The sequence below is a fragment of the Triturus cristatus genome, chromosome 3_1, assembly GCF_964204655.1.
Source record: "Triturus cristatus chromosome 3_1, aTriCri1.1, whole genome shotgun sequence".
Taxonomy (NCBI): domain Eukaryota; kingdom Metazoa; phylum Chordata; class Amphibia; order Caudata; family Salamandridae; genus Triturus; species Triturus cristatus.
In genome coordinates, this window is record NC_140583.1 from 314,037,174 (window position 1) to 314,058,836 (window position 21,663).

Below are 21,663 nucleotides of genomic sequence, written 5' to 3' on the forward strand. Positions count from 1 at the left end.
TCATTTATTTCAGTCCCTCAGAATAGAGATTGATGAGTCTTACACTCGTTCATTTTGGTTTCTTTAGGTGCCCACCCTCCATCCATTTTTACCCCAGTCCTGATGAAGACCCCATCTCGTAAGGTCGCATTGAGTACCTACAACACTCAAGGGGTCGAAACGTCGACATAACACCGTTGCCAATATTTTCACCAGTACATGATGCACTGTGATCGTTTATATATGGCATTCCTTAGAACTGTTGATATTGTGACCATGATTTGATCTGTATGTATTATGCGGCAGTGATTTAAGTATGCCGATCAATTTGATTGTAATTTAGTGTATTTATCATTGTGTTCACTTCCTCTCAAATCCCACACTAATTCACTCACTCCCTTACCCCTTTCTCTGGGCACGTGTATTACTTTAACAAATTGTTGCTCAAATTGTGGACTTCATTTAAACATTTAAACCTATTTGATGTGATTAAATGGCATTCGAATTTCCTTGAGTTTTTTGGTCAACTGTTTTTTAATGTTTTGTTTTGAATGATTTGTATGCTGGGACCACTTTTCTCCATACTGTTCTCTACCCAGGTCCCAGTGACTTTATATGGGTTTACCCTTTTCTTTAACTAACAACGGCATTATATAGTTAGACATCTCGTATTTGATGTCCACTATATATCTAAAATTGCTGACCGCACTTACAAAGCCAGGAGAATCGACTCCTGGGTTTGTAGGGGGTGTCCTGCTCATTCAGGGCACCCTCATACTTAGAACCAAGCACCCTGCCTTGAGGATTGAAAGGCCTACCTTAAGGGTGACTAATAGGTTTTAAGTGCAGTGACCTCAGATATAAGGAAACTTGTATCTGTGGTGAGTGGTGCTAGCACTAGCTCACTCAGGCTGCAATGGCAGGCCTGTAGTCACAGTTGGAGTGGTCTCTCATGGGTGGCATAATACATGCTGCAGCCCATGGGGGACCCCGGGTGTACCTATGCCCTGGGTACCTTAGTACCATATACTTGGGGCTTAGAAGAGTACACCAGTAGCCAATTATCAAGGTACTAAAGTACTTAGCATGTCCAATATAGGGAGAGAGCACAGTGACTGGGGTACTGATTAGCAGGATCCCAGTCAGGCTAGTCAGAAAAACAGAGTGACACCAGCAAAAAGTGGGGGTAACCATGAAAGCAGATCCTACTTTATTACACTCACCCATACAGTCATTCACTCACCCATACAGCTACTCACACATCTATTTATTCACCAATACAGCTACTTACAACTCCGCATATTCACCCATACAGCCACTCACACACCTACTCACACAGCCATAGAGCCACTCACACACTCACTCACACGCTGATACAGTCACAAAGCTACTCAGATAATATAGGTCAGAAACAATGTCACTCAGTGGTATAGAAAGTATAGTAATTTAACTTATGGTGTAGCTTGGTACAGATCTTTAAGTCTCAAAAACTTTTAGGAAACACTAACACTCATTGGAGGATATCATGAGTGATGTAATCAGTGATGACCTGACCATGTCATGAGTGATGTAATATGTGAGGTCATAACAGTGCATTACGGGGGCATGAGTTCTAGTTATCTCAGGTAACTAACTGCTGAATTTCAATGGTTTTGTACGACTAAAATGTGAGCCTAACTATAACGTCCCTGTAACCATTGTTTTTACAGAGAATATATATGTATATTTAATTGTAAATATATACATACACACTTGCATACAAGGTCATATATAAACATTTTAAACAACACTGCTTTACAGTGAAAGGTGGTTGGACAAATTAATGTGTGTGGTAAGGTGCAGTGTCTATTAGTTTGTTCTGTGTCGCATCCTAGTACATTCAGCAGCTGCAGTGGCATATGTAAAATGATGTGGCCTCCCTGCAGAATTTGAAGAGGGACCCCTGTCTCTCCCATATCTCACATATACTAATTAGCCATGGCCTTAAAGGGAGTCCTCTGAAGAGAAAGAGGGCCCCAATCGCGCTGGGGGGACCCTTATGCTACAGAGGCCTGTGTTACGCTCCTGCATGGTACAAGGACGGCCAGGACAAATATAGCCTGGGAAGTTGCCCCATTTGCCCCTCTCTAAATACGCCACTGGATCCCAAATCCTGGAAAAAGAGGAATCAGGAAGTAGTTCAAAAGGCATGATGCCAAACTGTAGGCATACCTAACAATAACATGTGCATGCTATTTCAGATGCTTCACAGTGTTATTTGCGACGTGCATCTTGTGATATGTTTTTGACATAAAATGCAGTGGAGCTGGAATAATTTCCCGAACGGGGGTGCTGCATCAATGTTACAACACTGAAGTCATAGTAATTGTGAAAAACCCAAGCGTCACACAAAGAACAAGTGTAGCAAATAAGCTGCTTTCTGTCATGTCGTAATTTTCAGCATTTTCTTAAGATTTTGTAGTAGCAGTATTTATATCAGATGGGCACATGTATTGGTTATCACCCTGCAGGGTGTGGCACACTCTTAGTGAGTTTCCCTAGACTATTACAGTTTAAGTCACTGTGATCAATAGCGCATTTCATTTTTGTTTGCTCATAGCTTTCCACTGGCGAAGGGTCCTAGTAACCCAAAATGAACTGAGGCTCTTGATTCATGAACGTTCAATTGTGGCTTATGATACATCAGCTATTAAGTAATGAGTTTGAACAACATTGTGCATGGAATCATTCATGAAATAAATGTATATACACTTGAAGACAAGAATATTGAATATTTCTTAAAATGATTATGAAAAACAACAGTATGGGTAATTTGGTTTATTTCTGTTTCAACTTGTACTAGCCATTAGACAGCACCATAGACAGTGATTAGTTACAGGTATCTTGAAACAGCTATTTTAGTTGATTGCAGTGTTTGGTGGACAGAAAATACATCAAGGTAGCACAAATAAATGATTTTTTAAAATGGTGTACCTACCGTATATATTCAAATGCAATTCCAGGACTTCTCAGATACTGGTCAAATCACCTACGCCCATTCAGCAGGAGAATTTTAAGGGTATAGTATGCAGCCAAAGTTGTATTTTGGCGCACACTGTTGCAAATAAATTCTAAAGCATGGTGTAGTAACATGCTGTCAGTTAGACACCAAATGTGTACAGACATGCAGTTTCTACTGATTAAAGTTTATAGCGCACAAACGATTCTTCAAATTGAGTTTTAATGAATATTTACCCTTTCCATATCACCAAATCAAGTGTTTCGAGCCTATTAAAATCTTTGATTCCATCACACTTCAGAACTACCAAAAAAAAGTGTTTCACTTGTCCTTTCCTAACTGCAGATACATTTTGAGATATTTGCACATTTCAGTTACTGATATGTAACTTCTATTGTGTGTTAAACATAATTGACATCATGCAGCTTTTTCTTTCGCATTCATGTAACCCATCAAGATTACATACTTCACTTTACAAAATCCTCACAATTTACAGTCAGACAAAGAAAAGCAAACACCCATCTCCATGTTTAAAGAATAAGCATTCATTTGTCTGGCGACGTAGCCTGACATTTGACATCTATGTTCAGTCGCCTTTTGATTTCCAGCATTTTTACTCTGCGGCCGCTGCACCTCCACCCCTCACCCTTACTTTCATTGCTAAGATAAAATGCCCAAAACGTATGATGAGTCCTAAGCGCCCGATCGGTGCGCGCGGAAGATGCCTCCGCATTTCACGTGAATGCGTATTCATTACAGTGAGAGCGGTTTATAGTTCGTCCTCAAAGAGAAATATATCGGACGGATTCGCGTCTTTACAGTGCTGGGGCAGCACGCTAAACTTTTTCTGTCACGCAATAACACGTTCGTCGCTTCAGTGCGAAACAACGGTCTCCATTGGTCTTCGGTTTCTAGTGCCTCGAATGGTATCATATGTCAAAGCCGTGTGTGTCTGTAATGCGTGAATGCTCACGGTCCTTTGAGGACAGTGCCTTACTTACACGTATACATGCTAATTGATATTATGAATACAATGGCCTCCTTACCCCAGGTCATAACGCACACTCACATTTACACCTGCAAATCACTGTTATCACAGGAGTGTTGATCACAGCAGCTCAACGCAAATGAACCAAGACTACAAGACCGGAAATGCGTCAGATTGCCACAGAGGGCCCGGACCGGAGACCGTGTCCCGGATACATGGAGTGAGGCGGTCGCTCTAAACACGAATAAACTGCCTCCACGATTTAGAAGACTTGTGTACGTGGCTTCTCAATTAGAACAAATGGCACACGCGCTTTATACAGACCTTCATCAGATAACATAACATAACAAAGGTGTTAAACGGTTTAAAAATCCAGGACTGGCTGAAGGACCAGACACGATACGCGTCAGGGAACCGCATCACCAGAGTTGTCTTTAAAAACGTTAAAGATGACCATTGGTGTCAGCCTGAATTACAGAGCTGTTTCTGTACACGTCTGCTATTCCATATACTCAGGGCCACTGGAATTATGCGATTGTGCGGCTGCAGCGATTTTCAAATAGTTATAGATTTCCCGCATTTACCACATAATCCACCTTCTGCTTATCATCGGCAGATTTTAACAAAAACATGTTTTTGTTTCTAGCTCAAACGGTTCAAAAGTTACTAAGAAGGCAAACACGCGTGTTCCAGCATGGCCCTCTTTAAAATTTGACTGGTCAGCTTTCTGTTGCTTATTGCTATATTTGGGTGTTAAACTGGTACTAATGGGGTGTAACCAATGCCCAGACAGTGTTACCAATTTTTTTTAAAAAAAGACGAAATATTAAAGTAATACTATTAGAAAATGTGCTGTTTATGCCACATAATTTGCCTTTTCGTGTCGCATAATTTGGACGTCTCCTGCCGCATAAATTCCCGTGGCTCTGCATATACTAACCCCGAATACCTACAAGGCTACAATGTATACAGCAAAGTAACATATATTTTGTTTAATAACGGAACTCTATTCGTAATGGAGAGCGTTGGCCCGCTGTATTTTTCAGAAAGGTTAAAAGCCTCCTAAATGTGGCGAAGCTGTCCATGGAGTAACTTGTTATCAAACACAACAGCGTGTGACTGGGAACTTGCCTTTCGGAGTTTAATGTGGGGGCGTGTCACGGTGGGGAGGGGTCGTCTAGCCCTGCTGCTTTAAGAAAGTTCAATCATGCAAGTTCATCAAAGTTTAAAAAGTTTTCGTGGAAAAAAAAAAGTTGCGGCCGCTTCCTGTGATTGGGCTGGAGGTTCCCAGGGAGACAGTGATGCAGTGGGGAGGGCCTGGATCCCAGCCCAGCTGAGCTGCATTTCCAACACAAGCGGCACATTTCCTTGCCCCTTCCTCCCTCTCTCTAATTGATGGTCAAATTGAAAAGCAGCAGAAACGAGACGCGGCTGCAGTCAGGACCTCCCCCCTCGTTGCTGATTAGCACCTTTTTTCCTCTCCATTGGGGTTTCTGCCTCAGCCAACTCCATGTGAGCCCAGAGGGTATAAAGCAACCTCCCTCCCACTCCTCCTCTGCACCTTCACAGCGCACTTTCACACACACTAAAAGCACGCACTTAACTTTTTCTTTCCCCCTCCCCACCCTATTTCCATACAAAAAAGAAGGGAAAGGGGTAACGAAACAAGCCACCTCTTGGAGCAACACTCGGGGCACACTACGTCTCCTGCACCGCACAACCATCCCGCACACGTCTCACCTCTCAACGTGAAACCGACACTTGTTCTACATCTGCTGCCTCGAGGGGTGACCACCGCACAAAAAACTAAAGAAGCGCCCGAGCACCGTGGGCACTCTGGAGGGAGCAGCCGGCGACCTCTGCACCATGAGCAGCCACAAGCAGGACGGGGAACACCTGAGCAGCGTCGAGGAGGAGGTGAGGCGCCCTCGGGTGCTTGTGTGAGCCGCCGGGGCCGTACTCTTGTGACCCTTTGGTTTGTGCTCTTTTGCGGCCGGCGCGGCGCTAGTTTACTTAACTTGACGAGCCCTTCCGTGTTTAGATCGGTGGGAGAAGGAGCTGCCACTCACACTGCCATTGTTTTCCTGTCGGGGTCGGGTTTGCTTCCTCTTGGAGCCCTTCGCCTCAGTTTTCTAGCGTCCACCTGTGCACGGTTGCGGTCTGGGCGAGGGGCGCTCTCACCCCTTACACCTGGCATGGGAGCTAGAGAGGGGTGGGTGGCTCGTGCTCGCCGCCGGCCGTCCTTTCTGCACAGCTGGCTTGACCTCTCGGCGCTCAGGTAGGAGCTGCGCTTGTGCCCTCAGGCTGCTGACCTGCATCCGTCATGGCCAAGTGCCCCTGTTTTGTGGCTGTTTCCTACACAGTGGAACAGTTACCCCATGCTGCTCTGTTCATGAGTGTTCATCTAGTTACCTAGGGGCAGGAACACTGCGGTACTACGGTAACGTCGCTGGTGTCATTCCGCCAGTTTGGGTGTGAGTGGTCACTCCACGCTTGGCTTTCATGTAACCTGCAGCGTGCGCTGCTGTGTGGGCCATTTTCTAAGTAGTCGTGTGCGGGGATAACTCAGTGGTCAGCTGACTACCTCGCATGAGGGCAGTTGGATGGATAATTCAGCGGGTGTTATTTTGGAGCGGTTACTGCTTTAAACGTGATGGTTTGGCCGGGTGGGTGGAAGCGGTCATCGCTGTGTGTATTTAGCAGTGTTTGTGTTGCTCGCTGCAGCGCCGTTTGTGCGGGGCTGGGTAAGAGGACCCCGTGTAGCCCGCAATGGAACGCTCGCGCGCCTCTGAGGGGCCGCGAGGCCGCTCGCCCTGAGTTCCAGAGCCGGCTGCGCGCGCTGAGCACCAGGCACTAATGAGGGCGCAGCTGTGGGCGCTGGGCTCCGGCTGAGCCCCTCTGCCCCAGTCCGCCGTGAGGCACGTCGTGCTAGGAACGGCCCTGCTTGGATACCACTGCGCCGAGCTGCAGCGAGGTCTTGCCTGGCTGAGGTGGGAGTGCTGCCTCGCAGCCCCTAAAGCAAGGGCATGCCCTTCCCGCAGGTCACCGAGCCAGGAGGCCGCTGCCAGGCCGGCTCCGAGGTTAGCGCACTCTCGCTGATGCAGTGCCCCGACACCCGCTCAGGTGGCGCTATCTCTTGACACTCCTGGGCATCTCTGTCGGAAAGGTCCACTCTTTCATGGGTCGTGTTGTGGTTATTTTGCTATGAGATACATTAGTCGTGGGAGTCTGGGGGTGTGGGTTTACATTATCCGAGCCTCGACTGCCCCTGCAGCGCTTTCCCCCACAACAAATCGCTTTTCGGCTCTAGAAGAGATGAGAATTGGCAGGCGGGCGGGCCAGATGGGATCCGTCAGCTTTTAAGAATTGTTTAGGGTTAAGGAGCAGGATGTTACTGGAATGTAGGGGAACGGCCAGTCCATCTACGGCAGTCGTGAAGCACATGGCTTTCTCAGTGCAGTCGGTTTGCTTCTGGACGCTACCCGCCCACCCCACTGCTTGCAACAAACACGAGTCTATTACTTAGACTTTCCTTGAGGAAAAGGTTGCACTTCCAATCCAAAAACTTGCAAAAAGCAGTGTAATTCTCCGTTCTCCTGCCTCGGAAATCTAACCCAAAGGTTAGAGTGAGGACTAGCATCAAATTTTTTTTTGTTCATGTTATTTGCTAACGGAATGCATCTTAGTGTTTTACAATTTGAATTGTTTTGATGTTTAAGACCATCACAATATTGAACACGCTGCCAGTTCATTAGATGCGGCTTCCCTAACATTACAGACATTAAAAACATGGCTGGTCACTCGTAGCTAAAGACAATGTCTCAAAGAGCTATATAATCCTTCACACATGCAGAATAACTGTGAACCGTAAAGCGTGTGTGTTCGTGTGTGTTCGTATGTATATGTATGTATGTATGTATATATGTATGTGTGTATATATATATATATATATATATATATATATATATATATATATAATATATATCATTGCAACCAAATCTTTTACTAAGATTTGATAGTGTTGTATTGCATGTACATCGGATCATTTGACGCTAACTGACCAGAACAATATAAAAAAAAAAGCAGATAAATGGAACTGGGTCAACAGAAAGGTCTTCAGTGTCTTTCTATAAAAAATGAGATGTGATTGACGTATCTTGGAAAGACAATCCCACATCCTAGGTAGGAGAGACCCAGTTCTTTTTAGCTTTCCCCACTTTGGGTAAGTTCAATAATCTTTGTTGTAAAGGGGACGAGTGGCCAGTTTATGCGGAGTAAAGCATTAAGCTAGGGGTGGACTTTAGATTACATTCTGAACCTTGTTCTCGAGGGACTTTATAGGAAAACTTTTCCTTTTTCCTTTTTTGTTTTTTTATAAATAGGAAGCAAGTGCAGCAGCTTCCTGGCTTCAGAAACGTGGTATATTCAGTTCCTATATAACCCCCCAACTGCAACATTTTGCGTGTTTAATTGTTTTAATAGCCCAACAAAGACCACAATAACGACTGCAGTAGTTCAGTTTTCACAAAATATTGTCTGCTATTGCTTGAGTGTGACATTATGTTGGCAGGTAGGACAGTACCTTCCTTAATTCTTTTGTAGAAAAAAACATTTAATCGCCCTTCTAAGGATAAATGATTATCTAACTAGATGCCCAATGATGTTTTTTCATAACTGGTTGTGAGCATTCTGTAAGGAAATAACCAGGCCAAGACGGATCCCTCCATTACAAGCTCTTTAAGCCACCCAAGTGGGATACTGTGGTCCATGGTATTGAAAACCACTTGTAGATCTAACAATAGAACGACTCAATCTGTTTGGTCCTCAACCTCATACTTAGTACATGGCTAGTGCAGTTTCAGCCCCTCTACTCTGGTAAAAGGCCAAGGGCCAATTATCAAGATTACACTCTTCTCAGTTAATTGGCAACTGAGCTCTCATGGCTTTAATAAGGGCTGGGTGAAGGGTTATTAGTAGAGCTTTCTACCAGGTTAGGTTTAAGGTATTGTGTAGCTTTACCACACCGTGTTTCCCTGTAAGACCATGCTCTTAGCGGATTCACAATTTGCTGGTCCATCAAGATGTGCTTTCCATGCATGGGAAGTACCTGACTTAAAGTCTCAAACATCACACCAGAAGTAACGGAATGAGTCTTTGACAAGGGTTGTGGATTAGAAGTAATTAACTTTATATTTTTCATATGTAGACCAGCAGATGGATTCCTTATTTAATTACTATTTGGGTATGCTATTCCCACAGTCTTGACACATAGGGGTGGGTCGATTTTTCCCTATGCTTACGGACCACCTCCACTTAGGTTATGAAAATGGTTGCATTAAGTGGTTGGCAAAGGAATATTTGGTTTTTAGTATCAGATGATTTCTTTTCAAACACTCCAGGAGTGCACCAATGGTTGCTTTGAGTTAGGCAAAGGAACAATTTGTGCTGCTTCTAGCAGGATTTCCTCATTCCTACAGCTGCTGGAGTGGGCTGCGGTTGCTTTAAAGCAGCGGGGCTCAGGATATTTCATACTCTGGCTCTCTGGGGACCAGATAGTATTTAGGCTTCAGTAAAAGCTACTTTTGGTTCTTTAGCATGGTGGCGCCCTTGGTCTCAGTGTTTTCGCACTACTAAATTGCTAGATCCTGTGTTAACTTGCAATGTAACCATAAGCTCTGACCACAAACCTTTTTTGTTGAACAGGTGTCCAGTTTGTCTATGCTGTGAAGCTATGCACATGCACAGCCTTGGGGTCTACACCCACCATGATGTGCTCGGTTCCCAAAATAAGTTGTTACAAACAGTGGCAGCCCTAAGACCTGAACCCGGGGCAAACTAAATACTGGAATCCTAACAAGGTTCAATTATAACACTTAGAATAATGAGAAATACAAAATAACCTACCCAGAAAATATATAAATTAAGCAGAAAGGAAAGAACACTAACATAGTAAATCAATGAGGGAACAAAAAAGGAAAAGAAAATGCCCAGATACTATTTGGACACATTATATCAATGTATAAATTTCATTATATAGAAAATGTATTGACAAACAATAAAATAAATCATTAGACAATAATGGCGCTCATAGGGTTACACAAACAATACTGGAAGTATAAATAGTGTGTAATCAAAGTGGCTGAGGAAGAAATTATTATACAAAAAAGGGGTTCCGAACAAAACAAACGTACAGCAAAAAATGCGTCCTCTTCAATTGGAGCCACCTGTAGGAGTCAACGGCGTTTCAACCATAATAGATATAGGTCATCATCATGACATAACATCGAACATTTGAGCGTCCAAGAAAATTCAATAAAACATCTGTATAAATAAATGGGTCTTCAGTAATATAATGAAACTCCAATTACAGGAGGTGCAAAACTTCACTGCACAATGGAGATATTGCACTATCCAACATCATTTGTGACCTCTCCATATGTAGATGTATGGCAAGCAGAGGGAATCGCAGAGTTTCCACCAAACAGCTAAACAATTGAATCAGCTGTTCCTTTGAAAAGCCCCACTAGTTTGTGGCAGTTCAAGGGACTCGTAGATGTATACCAGTCCATCAGGAAAAAATATACTGCCTCCAAGCAACTGGTCAGAATTGACTGTTTTCCACTGTGGACTATGTCGTGAAGTGAGGCTGAGTAGTGCAACATTCGGACCATGCTGGTATTCAAAATCCCAGTCTGTAGGTTCACCTCAACTCCCCTCTCAAATCGCCTGGCCACACTAGCATGCCAGTGACACCCAGACGCGAAGCTGAAATAAGGCGGCAAATGTGTTTTGAAATGTTCTCACAATTTGTGTGGGTTCTTACAGTTGCATCTTAGAAGCAGAAGAAAACTAGAAAATCTGAACCACTTTTCCAAGTTGAGGAGTGAATATTCTCATGAAGCTGGTGTTGCCTTAAAGTGGTCACACATGTCATTGATTTGTCCACCGTTTCTACAACTTCAGTACAAACACTAAAGCTCTTGCTTAATTAAAGCCCACATGCAGTTAAATTCATAATTAAAAAATGATTTTGGTGTCTGGTGATTTCAGGTGAACATAAATAGGAGCATACTTGTATCCCATAGAATCCTGATTAGTCCAGTGCTGGGTTGTTCTTGTTTACTGTATTTAAGATTTTCATAAACGCAAATACCTACCCTGCAGTGGACTGAGGACACGGAGTACAAGCAAGATGGGAGTGGTGTGCTGTAATGTAGTTAGCATGCAAGAACCAAGTGGTGAACTGGTTGATCAGCTGGCAGGGATGGACAACATCCAGAGTTACGCACCATCAAATGTCCCCAGCCTGATTTATAAAGCCTTGAAGAGCAGGATTCCTGATGGTTGGTTGGGGTGTACCCTATTTTTCTGCCCAAGGAAGAGGGAATGGGGCTTGACTGGCAGTACAGGGAGTAGGATTTCACTTACTAAGCAGTTTTGGAGATGCAATTGTTTTGCATCCACTAACCTTGTGAAACACTGAAGTTGGGTAGGTTACCAGACTGGTCTTAAAGTTTGATGTGAAACTCTTGCCTGCATACATGTAACATCCAATCTTAGACTATCGGCAAGAGCAGCACGGTAAGTGTTTAACAGTGTTGGTGACACATCTGATATTCCGTAGAGGAAAGTGCCCAATTGTACATTGGGTGTGTGTCTGCAGAAGGTGTATTGGGCCAAAGCTGTTCCACTGAAGCCAGCTGATGTAGTTTTTCAGTGAGCTCTTGGTGGTTAATTGTGACTGAGATCTAAAAGGGTCTTTCATAGTTTACGACTTAAAGTACAAACACTACCCTGCCTCCTCTGTCCAATCACCCTGTGCACAGTTTCTAAATGGACACTTTCAGCTAGCGCCCTAGATATGTTAACCATCTCCATTTTGTGACTTTCGTTTTTCTTCGCCTTATCCCACCAACTCCCACTGTAAAAGGAGGAAAATTGGACTATATTCCCTTTCAAGAGTACCAAATCATTTGCACTCCAGGTTTGATTTTTGGTTTCCATCTAAAAGCCCTAGTGCTCTAATCTTCATTGGGCAACATGATCCCCTTTATATTGCATGCACTGTCTGCAGGAGACTCGTTCACCCCTCTGAACTTTCACCCACTGGCTAACATGGCGAGTTCGTTTTAAAGGCAATTCACATCACCTCTTCGGAAACTATCTCCAAAGGCCTTCCACTGTCTTATTGCGACCTCTACACTCCATTATCCCTAGGCTGCTACCAATAAAGTTGTCGTTTGTTTGGGATCCTCCGCTAGAATACTCATCCTTGTTAATTTACCACTGCTTCCTTTCTTTGCCTTCCCTCAAAGCCCACTCTTTCTTTTTTTTTTCGTCTTTTTTTGTGGACCAGGCAAGCTAAAAATACACCCCATGCCTCACATTTAGCCCTTACACCCCGAATGCCATGTATCCCAAAGTAAATATGTATTTTTCACCGCCTTTAGGTAACTACTTGTTTTAACTACCATAGAATTGCAATATCAGTGCTTATTTAAAAACAATTGGAGAATTTGTATTTATTTAGAAGTAGTTTGTTATTGGTGCGGGCAGAAAGAATTGCAAACTAGCTGAGGTTATACGTTCAACTACAGATCTACATATTGCCTGAAATGTAACTGCCTGAAATGTAACTGCTGGCTCAATCAGAAAGAAAGGTCTCGGATGTTTGAAATGCATTACTTGGTGCATCATATGTGCAGTGCCTTGGTGTAGGGCGACACCTAGTCATAATTGTACCACTTCACAGTAAACAAAGCATAGGTGGTATCAAGTAGTTATTGCATCTGTAGAACTATCACTTATCCAGCATGAGCTCCTGCTTCCCCCCCTCACACAAGTGCTATGGAACAACTCTTAATCCTCTCCAAGAACTATTTTCAAAGACCACCCTGCTGCACAGGGCCGTTTGAGTAAAGCTCTCGTGTTGCCCAGGAATGGGTGCTACCTTAGTATTGGAACTATAAACCGTAATAGCTGCTTCTCTAAATTCTCGGGCTGTTTGCACAATGGATGAAAATGTCTAAGCAACAGGCCAGCCTTTTGCAACCACGATTTGAAGACTGCATTCGGAGCGCTCTTCCATGTTCTTGAGAAGTACATGCTGCTGTCCCAATCCTTAAGTAGGGCGACTAGCAGGCGAGAAAAATACAGACTATTGGCCCTTTTATGTTTGTTCTGTGATTGCTTGTTAGGCCACCTTTTGGGTGAAGAGTTGAATTTCAGTCCCATATCTGGCTTTTAGAGGACACCAGTTTCAAAGTAACACATACTGATGCTAAATCTAACTGTGCAAAAATATTTGTAAAAGACAAACGGTAAGTACTCTATTATGGATTACAAGTCTACAGTGGATCGTATGCACAATATAGCTAAGATTGGAGTGGCAGTGCAGGTCAGCTGACTTGAATGCAAATCCCCTCCTATGCATTGTTTGATCAGCTTTTAGCAACAAATTGTCTTAGTCATTTGCCAGATTTTATAGACTGCTCTGTTTTAAAGTGTTCAGAATGTTTTTGCTTCCTTATAAAAATATTGGCTCAGATTTCTTCTGAGAAACTTGTATTTAATCGAACCTCCGAGGTTTTGATACAGACCATACAAAAAAATTAACACTAATCATGATCAATATTGATTAATGTAACTTAATTGGAAGCAACCAACCTTTTTCCTCAAATTTTAACTAAAATGAACTCCTTTTACAAAAATCAAGGTGGGTCTTGATTAGCCCCAACATATTGGTGCACATGCGGCTGCGATGATGCCCTAGCACGTGTTGGATTTGGAATTTTCTCATAGGATAATGGAATCTCCTTAAGGAACATATATAAAACAAAAGTACAAATATTTCGGAGTGATGAACTATGAAGATAATAAATTTAGGACCCAAGTTATGGCCAAACATTCATAATCAACTTTCCATCAATCAGGCTGCAGGTAACATGGATTGTATACAAGATATTTCAATCGAATTTATCTAAAGTCTTCCAATGTATTTTATAACTAACTCTGAAAAACAAAAGTGGCCTGTTAGCCATGAAGTTCCAATAGTTTTGTACTTCTCCTATTTAGGTAGGTCCTATTAACACAATGTAAACGGCTGTCCCTGTGGAATGCAAATAATTATTTGGGCAGTATTGTAATGTGTTATTTTAGGGGGGAGCACCAGGAGAGCGCAGTGCACACACTAAAGAGAACCTACAAAAGCCAAATCTGTTTTCCGCTTTGGACATTTTCAGTTGTGCCTTTGGAAAAAAAGAATATCAGAAGATTTGAATTGTCTTTGAAATGACTGCTGCAAGTTTAATTTGTTTAAAGAGTTGCCATTGGCTCCCTGTAAGCAAAAAATAGTTCCTAAAGGCTTATATTTCATGGACGTATTCAAATGTGTAGTAATCTATGCATAGCTAGTTGGAAAAAAAGGTTAACCCAAATGTATTGATTTACTTTATGCAAAATCTAGTTATTTGGCCTAAAAAACTCAATTATGAATTCAAAATGTAATTGTGCATATAAAAATGTTAATTATGATGGTTAAACACTACTCAAATTTGGGCGTAGGGACATGCCATTGCAGGTAAAACATGGGCTGATGGGATGGGGCGAATGCAGGGACTCCAGGTGGTGTGTGTGGAGAAGGATTCAAGGCATTCCTCAGGTTCTTAGTTTCTTCAGCCCAGTTTCACAACTTGTACTGTAGACTTCGATGCATTAAGACAAATTTAGTTCCCTACGGAATGAACACTCGTTTAGAATTTCCTGAATTTCACTATCTTCTTGAAGCCTAAATTCAATTTTGCCTGTAAACGTAAGCCGGTTAATGTATGGCTTTAAAGCCTTTTAGTTTTGATGAAATCATTTAACCAAACTAACGAATCTAATCTAACGAATCTAATCTAGAGTATCTTCCTCAAAGACAATCTAATGTTCTCGGGTATAGCTGAACGTTTGCTCTTGAATATATGTGCCCAATTTGAATTTAATTCCAACCTATTGTGTTGAACTAGAAAGAGGATATTTGATAATTGCAAGACATTAATATCTTGCAGCAAACGCAGAGACTTTATATGGAGAGCTTAAACCACATAGAATGGAGCGGAGCGAGCACCTGGTCGGTCTAGCTTTGGAGTTGTCGAATCATGCAGCAAAGGAGGATCACAGGCTAAGCAGCTGTAGACATATGTGGGTTCGATTCATTTTCCCTATAAACTTTCAGTTGTCAAAAGAGCCCAAAACGCTTACCCGTGGCTTTTTCAGAATTTAAAGAAAATGTCTCCTAATTATTTGAAAATAGTGTCTGCTTTTGTATCTTTACAAAAGGTCAGTCGTGTCCATATTTTCTTGATGGAGCAGTGGAACATGGACCCTCGCTCACTGAGTAAATTTTTGCATAGTTACTCCTGGGCTCTTTCACTCTGTATTGTGTAGACACGCCTGGGTCTTGGCAGTGGAGGCATGAGCAGGAACACGTGTTCTACTATACTACTTTGACTCCTGTGTTTAATCCATAACACCATGGCTTACTGAGAAGTGGGCGATCGAGGCATTTTCCAATGCAGTATGACACCTTCTTACTAATGCCATTCTGTAGCGCAAGACCAATCGTAGTTACATTGGTAGAACCTTTGAGTCCCCCCTTACTTCTACGCTATACGGTATTATGATGGGTGTTTGTTACAATGACACAAGAAGCAACATGACTGCTGTTCTACAAAATATTTGGGTGACTAAATATTCCGTTTAGGTGTGGTTTGATGGCGCCTGTAGGAGTTGTACGCAGCTGTACTTTTTTTTTTTTAGCATACATAGAATTTCTCTGTTTATGCTATATTCTGTCTGCATCATTGTGCCTTCTAGGAAGTCCTTCCGCTAGAATGTATGTGGGACTGTTAGGCATCTATAGTACTCGATCATCACTTTCACATTAAATTCTTTTTCTATACATTTTACACTGAAGGCAATCCTATGTTCCTACTATCTTTCCCAATATTGGCAAAGCCAATAATTCGGTCTTTTCTACGCTAAACAGCATATGTGCATGTTTGTATTTGCATGCCTTGGCTCACTAGAATCAGACTTATTGGCTGTTCTAATCTGTTTTATAATGAACTTTTATAATTATCTACTTTGGTGCGCGGGATACAAAGGCTGCGCAGTCTTCAATCTAGCGCATACATCCTTATTCTACTACAGGCACTCCCTGCCCCTTTCTCACTCATGCAGGGTCCTGCCTTCTCCCCTTTTGACGGTTTTGCTGTCACTTCCTCCGTCTTTCCCATCTGTTTCTCCCTCTTGCGCTCCGTAAATATCTGATGCGGCAAAATAAGTACAGGTCGGGCCAGTGGCTCCCACTGGCTCAAGGTAAACATTGAGTAATTTTCAGAAATTCAATGTGTTTTTATTAACAAACAGTTGTTGCATTGGTTTGCTCAGTCATGAGGCTTGCACTCTTAGTAGCGGGCATGACATTGCTTATATAGTCTTCAGTGTTGCGCACTCAGCAGCTAAAGAACATATTTGGTTTCTTCTCTTTGGCCAACTGCAGAGGGGTTGCTGTCCAACGGGATTATTAATTTGGTAATGCAGTACTTTTACTAATTTAAGTACATTTAGAGTGGTAATGTCCGAATACCCTTCTAAATTAATCTGTTTACTCCTGCGTAACTGGGCACAAGCAGCTGCCCAGAGAATGATTGCGAAGGCAAAGCAGTACCCAACATTTTAGCGATAAACTTCCCAAATTAGCTCAGACCAATTAAGAACACCAATGGTTAAAACTGGATTTCTAAAATGTGGCAGAATCCTAAAAATCCTATAGAAATTGCAGTCCTAGTGTGCATTACACATACATGGCTGCCAGAGGTCGCTCTTGTGCTAAGATTGAGAACAGGATCAAAATTGTCAGCAAGTGGTTCTGCTTCAGAGGCTGAGAGTTTAGGGAATAAGTGAACATCCATTTTGCCACACTCAAGCTATTATTGCAGCTCTTCTGGAGACTGTTACATGTCCAAAGAGTGCGTGAAGGGTGCAGTCTGACCTCCCTGTCTCTTGCTAGAACGCTCCCAATACTTCTTGATGCTGGAAGTCACCTCTGGTATCTTGTATCCAACCCTCACATCTGGCTTCTAAACCGCAGGGTCTCTCCAGCGATGGGTCTCCAGAAGTCGCGCACAACTGGTGCAGTGGAACCTATTCAGAGCAGTGAGCCCCTCTGCTAACCAGATCCCCCTTGAAGAGCAGACCGAGCGCCAGAATGTCAGGGGTCTTTCAGTATGCACCAGCAATTAAAATCCTTTTACAGACACGAAAACAGGAGTGTTAGATGATGGTGAGGTGACTTGTGTTATCCAGTGCACTAGCCCGTGACTGGACTTCCCTATATCCATTTATGGCTACTTTCCTGCCAAAAAGTCCGACCTCCTATTGCCCCAAATCCTCTCCCATCTTAAGGCAGAACACCTTATGTCCCATTAAAAATCCCCTTCAGAGATCTTACTAGCTAAATTAGGCAGCATCACATTGAACTGTGTAAGGGATATTTCGTTAATATTTTGTATGCATCACTGCTGTACATTGAGCACCCAGCCCTGTGCTAACCGGAAACACTTCCACTATTAATTACTTTCATTCCGCGGGCTACTGTAGCGCTTTAAAACAACCGGGCGTCATGTTGGTGTAAATATACACACTGCAGACCCCATTCCCTTCTATTTCCACGCACTTGGTGCATTTTCTTAGCGTCTACCTGATGGGACGCTAATGTTCAGTTGTGTAACCAATTACAGTAAAGGTTTAGGGCACACACGTGGTGGCAGTTGTACCCAAATAAAAGGGGAACAGAAGGTGTAACATCAGGCAAGATGACACAAAGTTGACTTGCTTCAGTTACCTAGAGTGTATTGCTTTTTGGGCAGCTGAAATGAGTAACTTGGCCAAAACAATGGAAACTAACCCTCATTCCGGATCCCTGGCACTGCCTACCTGTAGCTAACTTGCATAGAATACAGAAGTCACTCCTAAAGTAAAGCTTGGGCCAAAGCAAAGGTGTTCGGTAAAACCACCTGACAGAGGTTCCCCCTGAAGTAATTTACAATGAGGACTGTAACTATCGCAAGATGCTGGTGTAGTATGCCGCATACATGCTCAAAATATTTGATGGCTACATGCCCGACTGCCACTGAAACTGCCTTTGCTCTGACGTTTGGTTGCACACCAGATAGAGTATCTCTTCAATGAAGAGCAGAGTAGTGAGATGCAGGATATCATTTTAAGACATTGGATTATTTGGGGTGGGTGGCTACCCACCTCAAGGAATATTCGCAAACCATGTCAAAGTGAACCCTCAAAGTCACTAAATTAACATGAGATGACAACCCCCGCCCCCCCCCCGGTAGCAATGACAAAGATCAGACTGGCTGAACTTAAGGCAATATGTGAAGCATTTTTGCAGTACCAAAACTATTAGTCAAAATGCAAAACAGGAAAAAACCCAAACCAAATTATCAATGAAATTTAATTAAATGACTAATCCAATCGGGAAATCCAGAGATGAATTTTTAAAGTTTTCAGGAGAAATGGTTGCAGTAGAACAGGGCGTAGGTGTTTTTTTAAGGCATACCATGATAGATTGGGAGCCAGATACAGCAATCAGGTTAGTTCTGGTAAAAGATTTTTACTTTCTGACTTGGTGTTCCAACCATCCACAGGAGTACATTGCTTAAGCCCCCAGGACCTCAGAGGCACACTGACTCACAGGGTGGCAGGCCGAGGCCAACGGCTGGGTCCACTCCAGCTCTGGTCCAGTTGCCACTGGGTACTTCAGGACTTTAACTCTTGCAGTTTGCTGTCTCTATATAGCTACACTGAGGGGGGGGGGGGTGTCCACCCAACTGATCCATGGAGTCCACTTCTTTGCCCTGATTACAAGGGGTAGCAGGTCTAGTTCAAGGCTCCTCAGGTCAGTTCTTAAAAGGCAGATTCAGTTCTCTTCTGATTTTCTGCAAGTCCAGAAAATGTTAAGTGGGTGCCTGAAGATACTAAATTTACACCTGGATCTAGCTAGTGGCTTGGATTGACTCTTGGACATGACCCTACACATTCGGGTAAACGCTCCTAGGTCCTGACCTACCTACTTCTGCAATAATTCTGCTGGTCTTAATGCATTCATGCCCAAAATGCAATGTCTCAAGGCATTTTCAAGATTTAAGTCTTCAGCCGCACTGAACTTGGGCTCAGTGTGCAGGGGTGGGTGGCATGGGATGTAGTATGGTAATCTTGGTGTCCTCCCTTATCCAGCAACCTCCCAGTTGAGTTAAGAACTGTACCCACATTGAACCAGAAGTCTAGTAGGATAAAAGCAAGGTCCTTCAGCAACCTGGGGGGGGGGGGGGGGGGGGCAGGTACCCACAAGAATTCTTTGCGTTCTCTTCTCTCCCTTTCAATTGTCTCAAGTGTTAAATGTGTTTCAACAGACCTGGCATTCAGGATTTTAAAAATAGATGCCCAGTCACCATCCTACATTTTCTGTAGAGTTCAAAGTATCTCTGCCCATTCAGGGCCACCTATTTCTCATAGGCATTTCTCGCCTATTCAAGGTCCAGCGCAGATTGTGATCTGGCAGTGGCTTACACTAATTACCTTCTGACCATTCAGGCAAGTAACTTTGTAAAAGTTACTTTTCCCTAAACACCGTTAGAAATCTGGCTTCACCATTGAATTGGATTTTTTTAATTATGGTGAAGTTATTTTCCTAGCTGGTACAGTTCCTGAGACACCATTTTAATCTACTTTTTTTTATAACGTAGATCAGCTAGGCCTGCCACAGTGAAACTTGCTTTCCAGGCCTGCTGTAGATACACAGTAATATTCATTTTCTACTTGTCCCACTTTTAAATACATGCACCCTACCTTGTTGGCTATAAGGCTTTCATAGGGGTGACTTAATTTTATTTAAGAGCGTGGGGGGGGGGGGTTACATTTTTGGAGTTTTTTACCGGTCAGGCTGCACATGCCATGTTTGCTTTGCCATACTAGCAGATGGCACAAGTGCTACACATGGCCCTTAAATACCAGACCCTTGGTGGACTCTTTACACCATATACTGGGGACTTGCAGGCAAGTTAAATATACCAATTAACAAGCCAATTCAACCATGTTTAATGGTGGAGCACAAGCATTTTACTACTGGGTAGCAGGAGTAAAGTGCAGAGTTATAAAGCCAGTTAAAAATGGGTGCAAGGGTGAAAATTCAGAGGTGACCACACTGATCAGATGGATTTCCTGCATAATCTGAAAATCTTAGCCCTGCTCAGCAGTAATTGCTGCCTTCCAAATGTAAGAGGTTGGTCTGTAGAACACAGCTGATTCTATCTATCCCAATTAAATGAAGGGTGTGCCTCACATGGTTGTGCAGGGTTTTCCTCAATCTGAAGCATACACAGGCGTAAATTGTGGGGTGGGATGGTCTCTTATGATGTATCCTACTAATACTTTGCTGAGGTTCTGGTGGCTTTTAATTGATTATTCCAACAGCAGCATCAAGTTATACAAGCCCTTGAACCTGAGGGTCTGTGCTGCTCTTTTTAAACTAGGTTCACCAGGTAGATCTTGCAGGTAATTCCCCTGGATTCCCGATTCACCGCATCTCGAAAAGGACATTACATCATTCAGTGTAAATTAGTCTGATTATGCTCTTTATCACCATTGACTAAAATGTTGACTTCTTGTTTGCTTCTCCTATTGTGTGCCAGTACGATAGACCAAAATGGTCAGTGTCTGACCTAATCAGTCAGATGCCTTCGAGCAGCAGTAGGCATGTGCAGGACACTCACTCTGTCCATGGAAACTCTGCCCTCGTAGGAGAAATGGGTGTACAGTAGATTTAAAATTGTAATTTAGCATCGACTGAAGTGCTGCCCTGAAGGTGCTGCTCTCAGCGAACAAACAGAACTAAACTTGGAGACGTACGTGAGACCAGAACAGTCCTTGATTTCTCATGTGACTTTCTAAATTGAAGGATTTTGGTGAACAGCATGCATCGGCTTCCCTATGCCACATGTCGTCAGGATGTCCCCTGATATTGGGCCACTTTTTCCATCATTACTCAACCAGTGCTGGTGAGTTGCCAGCACATTAATAGTTGTGCCAAGGCCTTAAATGGCGAGTCTGACTTCTTAATGGAGTTCCTACTAATGGCATGGTAATATATAGCCAAACGGCATGTTCGCTGGTTTATTCCTATCGAGCCCCCACTCTTACTGCAGAGTGTAGGAACATGCACTTGTTGATGGTCTAAACTCCTGTTTCTACTGGTGGTTAGTTGACCACTTGATAGCTTATGTTGATGGTTTCATTGTGGCCCATCACCGCTCTGTACAAAACAAATTAACTACTTTAGCTCCCTAAAGACTGCTTTCAGCTCCTGCATGTTTATCTAAAGGGAAGAATCCGATTGCCTCATGAGGAGCCACCTGGTTTTTGCAGAATGCCCCTCAGGTGTCAGACTCGAGTTGGTTTATGCTGGTGCAGCACTGTGTAGACTGGGCACCATAACTAAAATCTGTTAAATGAGCCTACCTTCATGAGGTTAGCAAAATATTTGTGGACTAAGACAGTTTGGGAATGGTTGTACAGCAGTTGAACAGTCCTCTGCCAGCTAGTTGCAGAGGGTTTGGAACATGGCGAATAGTACCTGATA

General features: G+C 43.1%; 1 protein-coding gene across 2 annotated transcripts in view; it reads left to right on the plus strand.

The window, feature by feature from the left end:
* Positions 1-5,292: 5,292 nt before the first annotated feature.
* RBPMS2 (RNA binding protein, mRNA processing factor 2) overlaps positions 5,293-21,663 on the plus strand; it is a 140,665-nt gene continuing 124,294 nt past the window's right edge. Inside the window, exon 1 of one of the 2 annotated variants that reach the window (XM_085644013.1) lies at positions 5,293-5,882. In XM_085644013.1, the coding sequence (XP_085500139.1) occupies positions 5,832-5,882 (51 nt within the window). In that variant the 5' untranslated portion in view covers positions 5,293-5,831. The remainder of the gene's footprint in view (positions 5,883-21,663) is intronic. The other variant, XM_085644014.1, reaches the window with a different exon arrangement.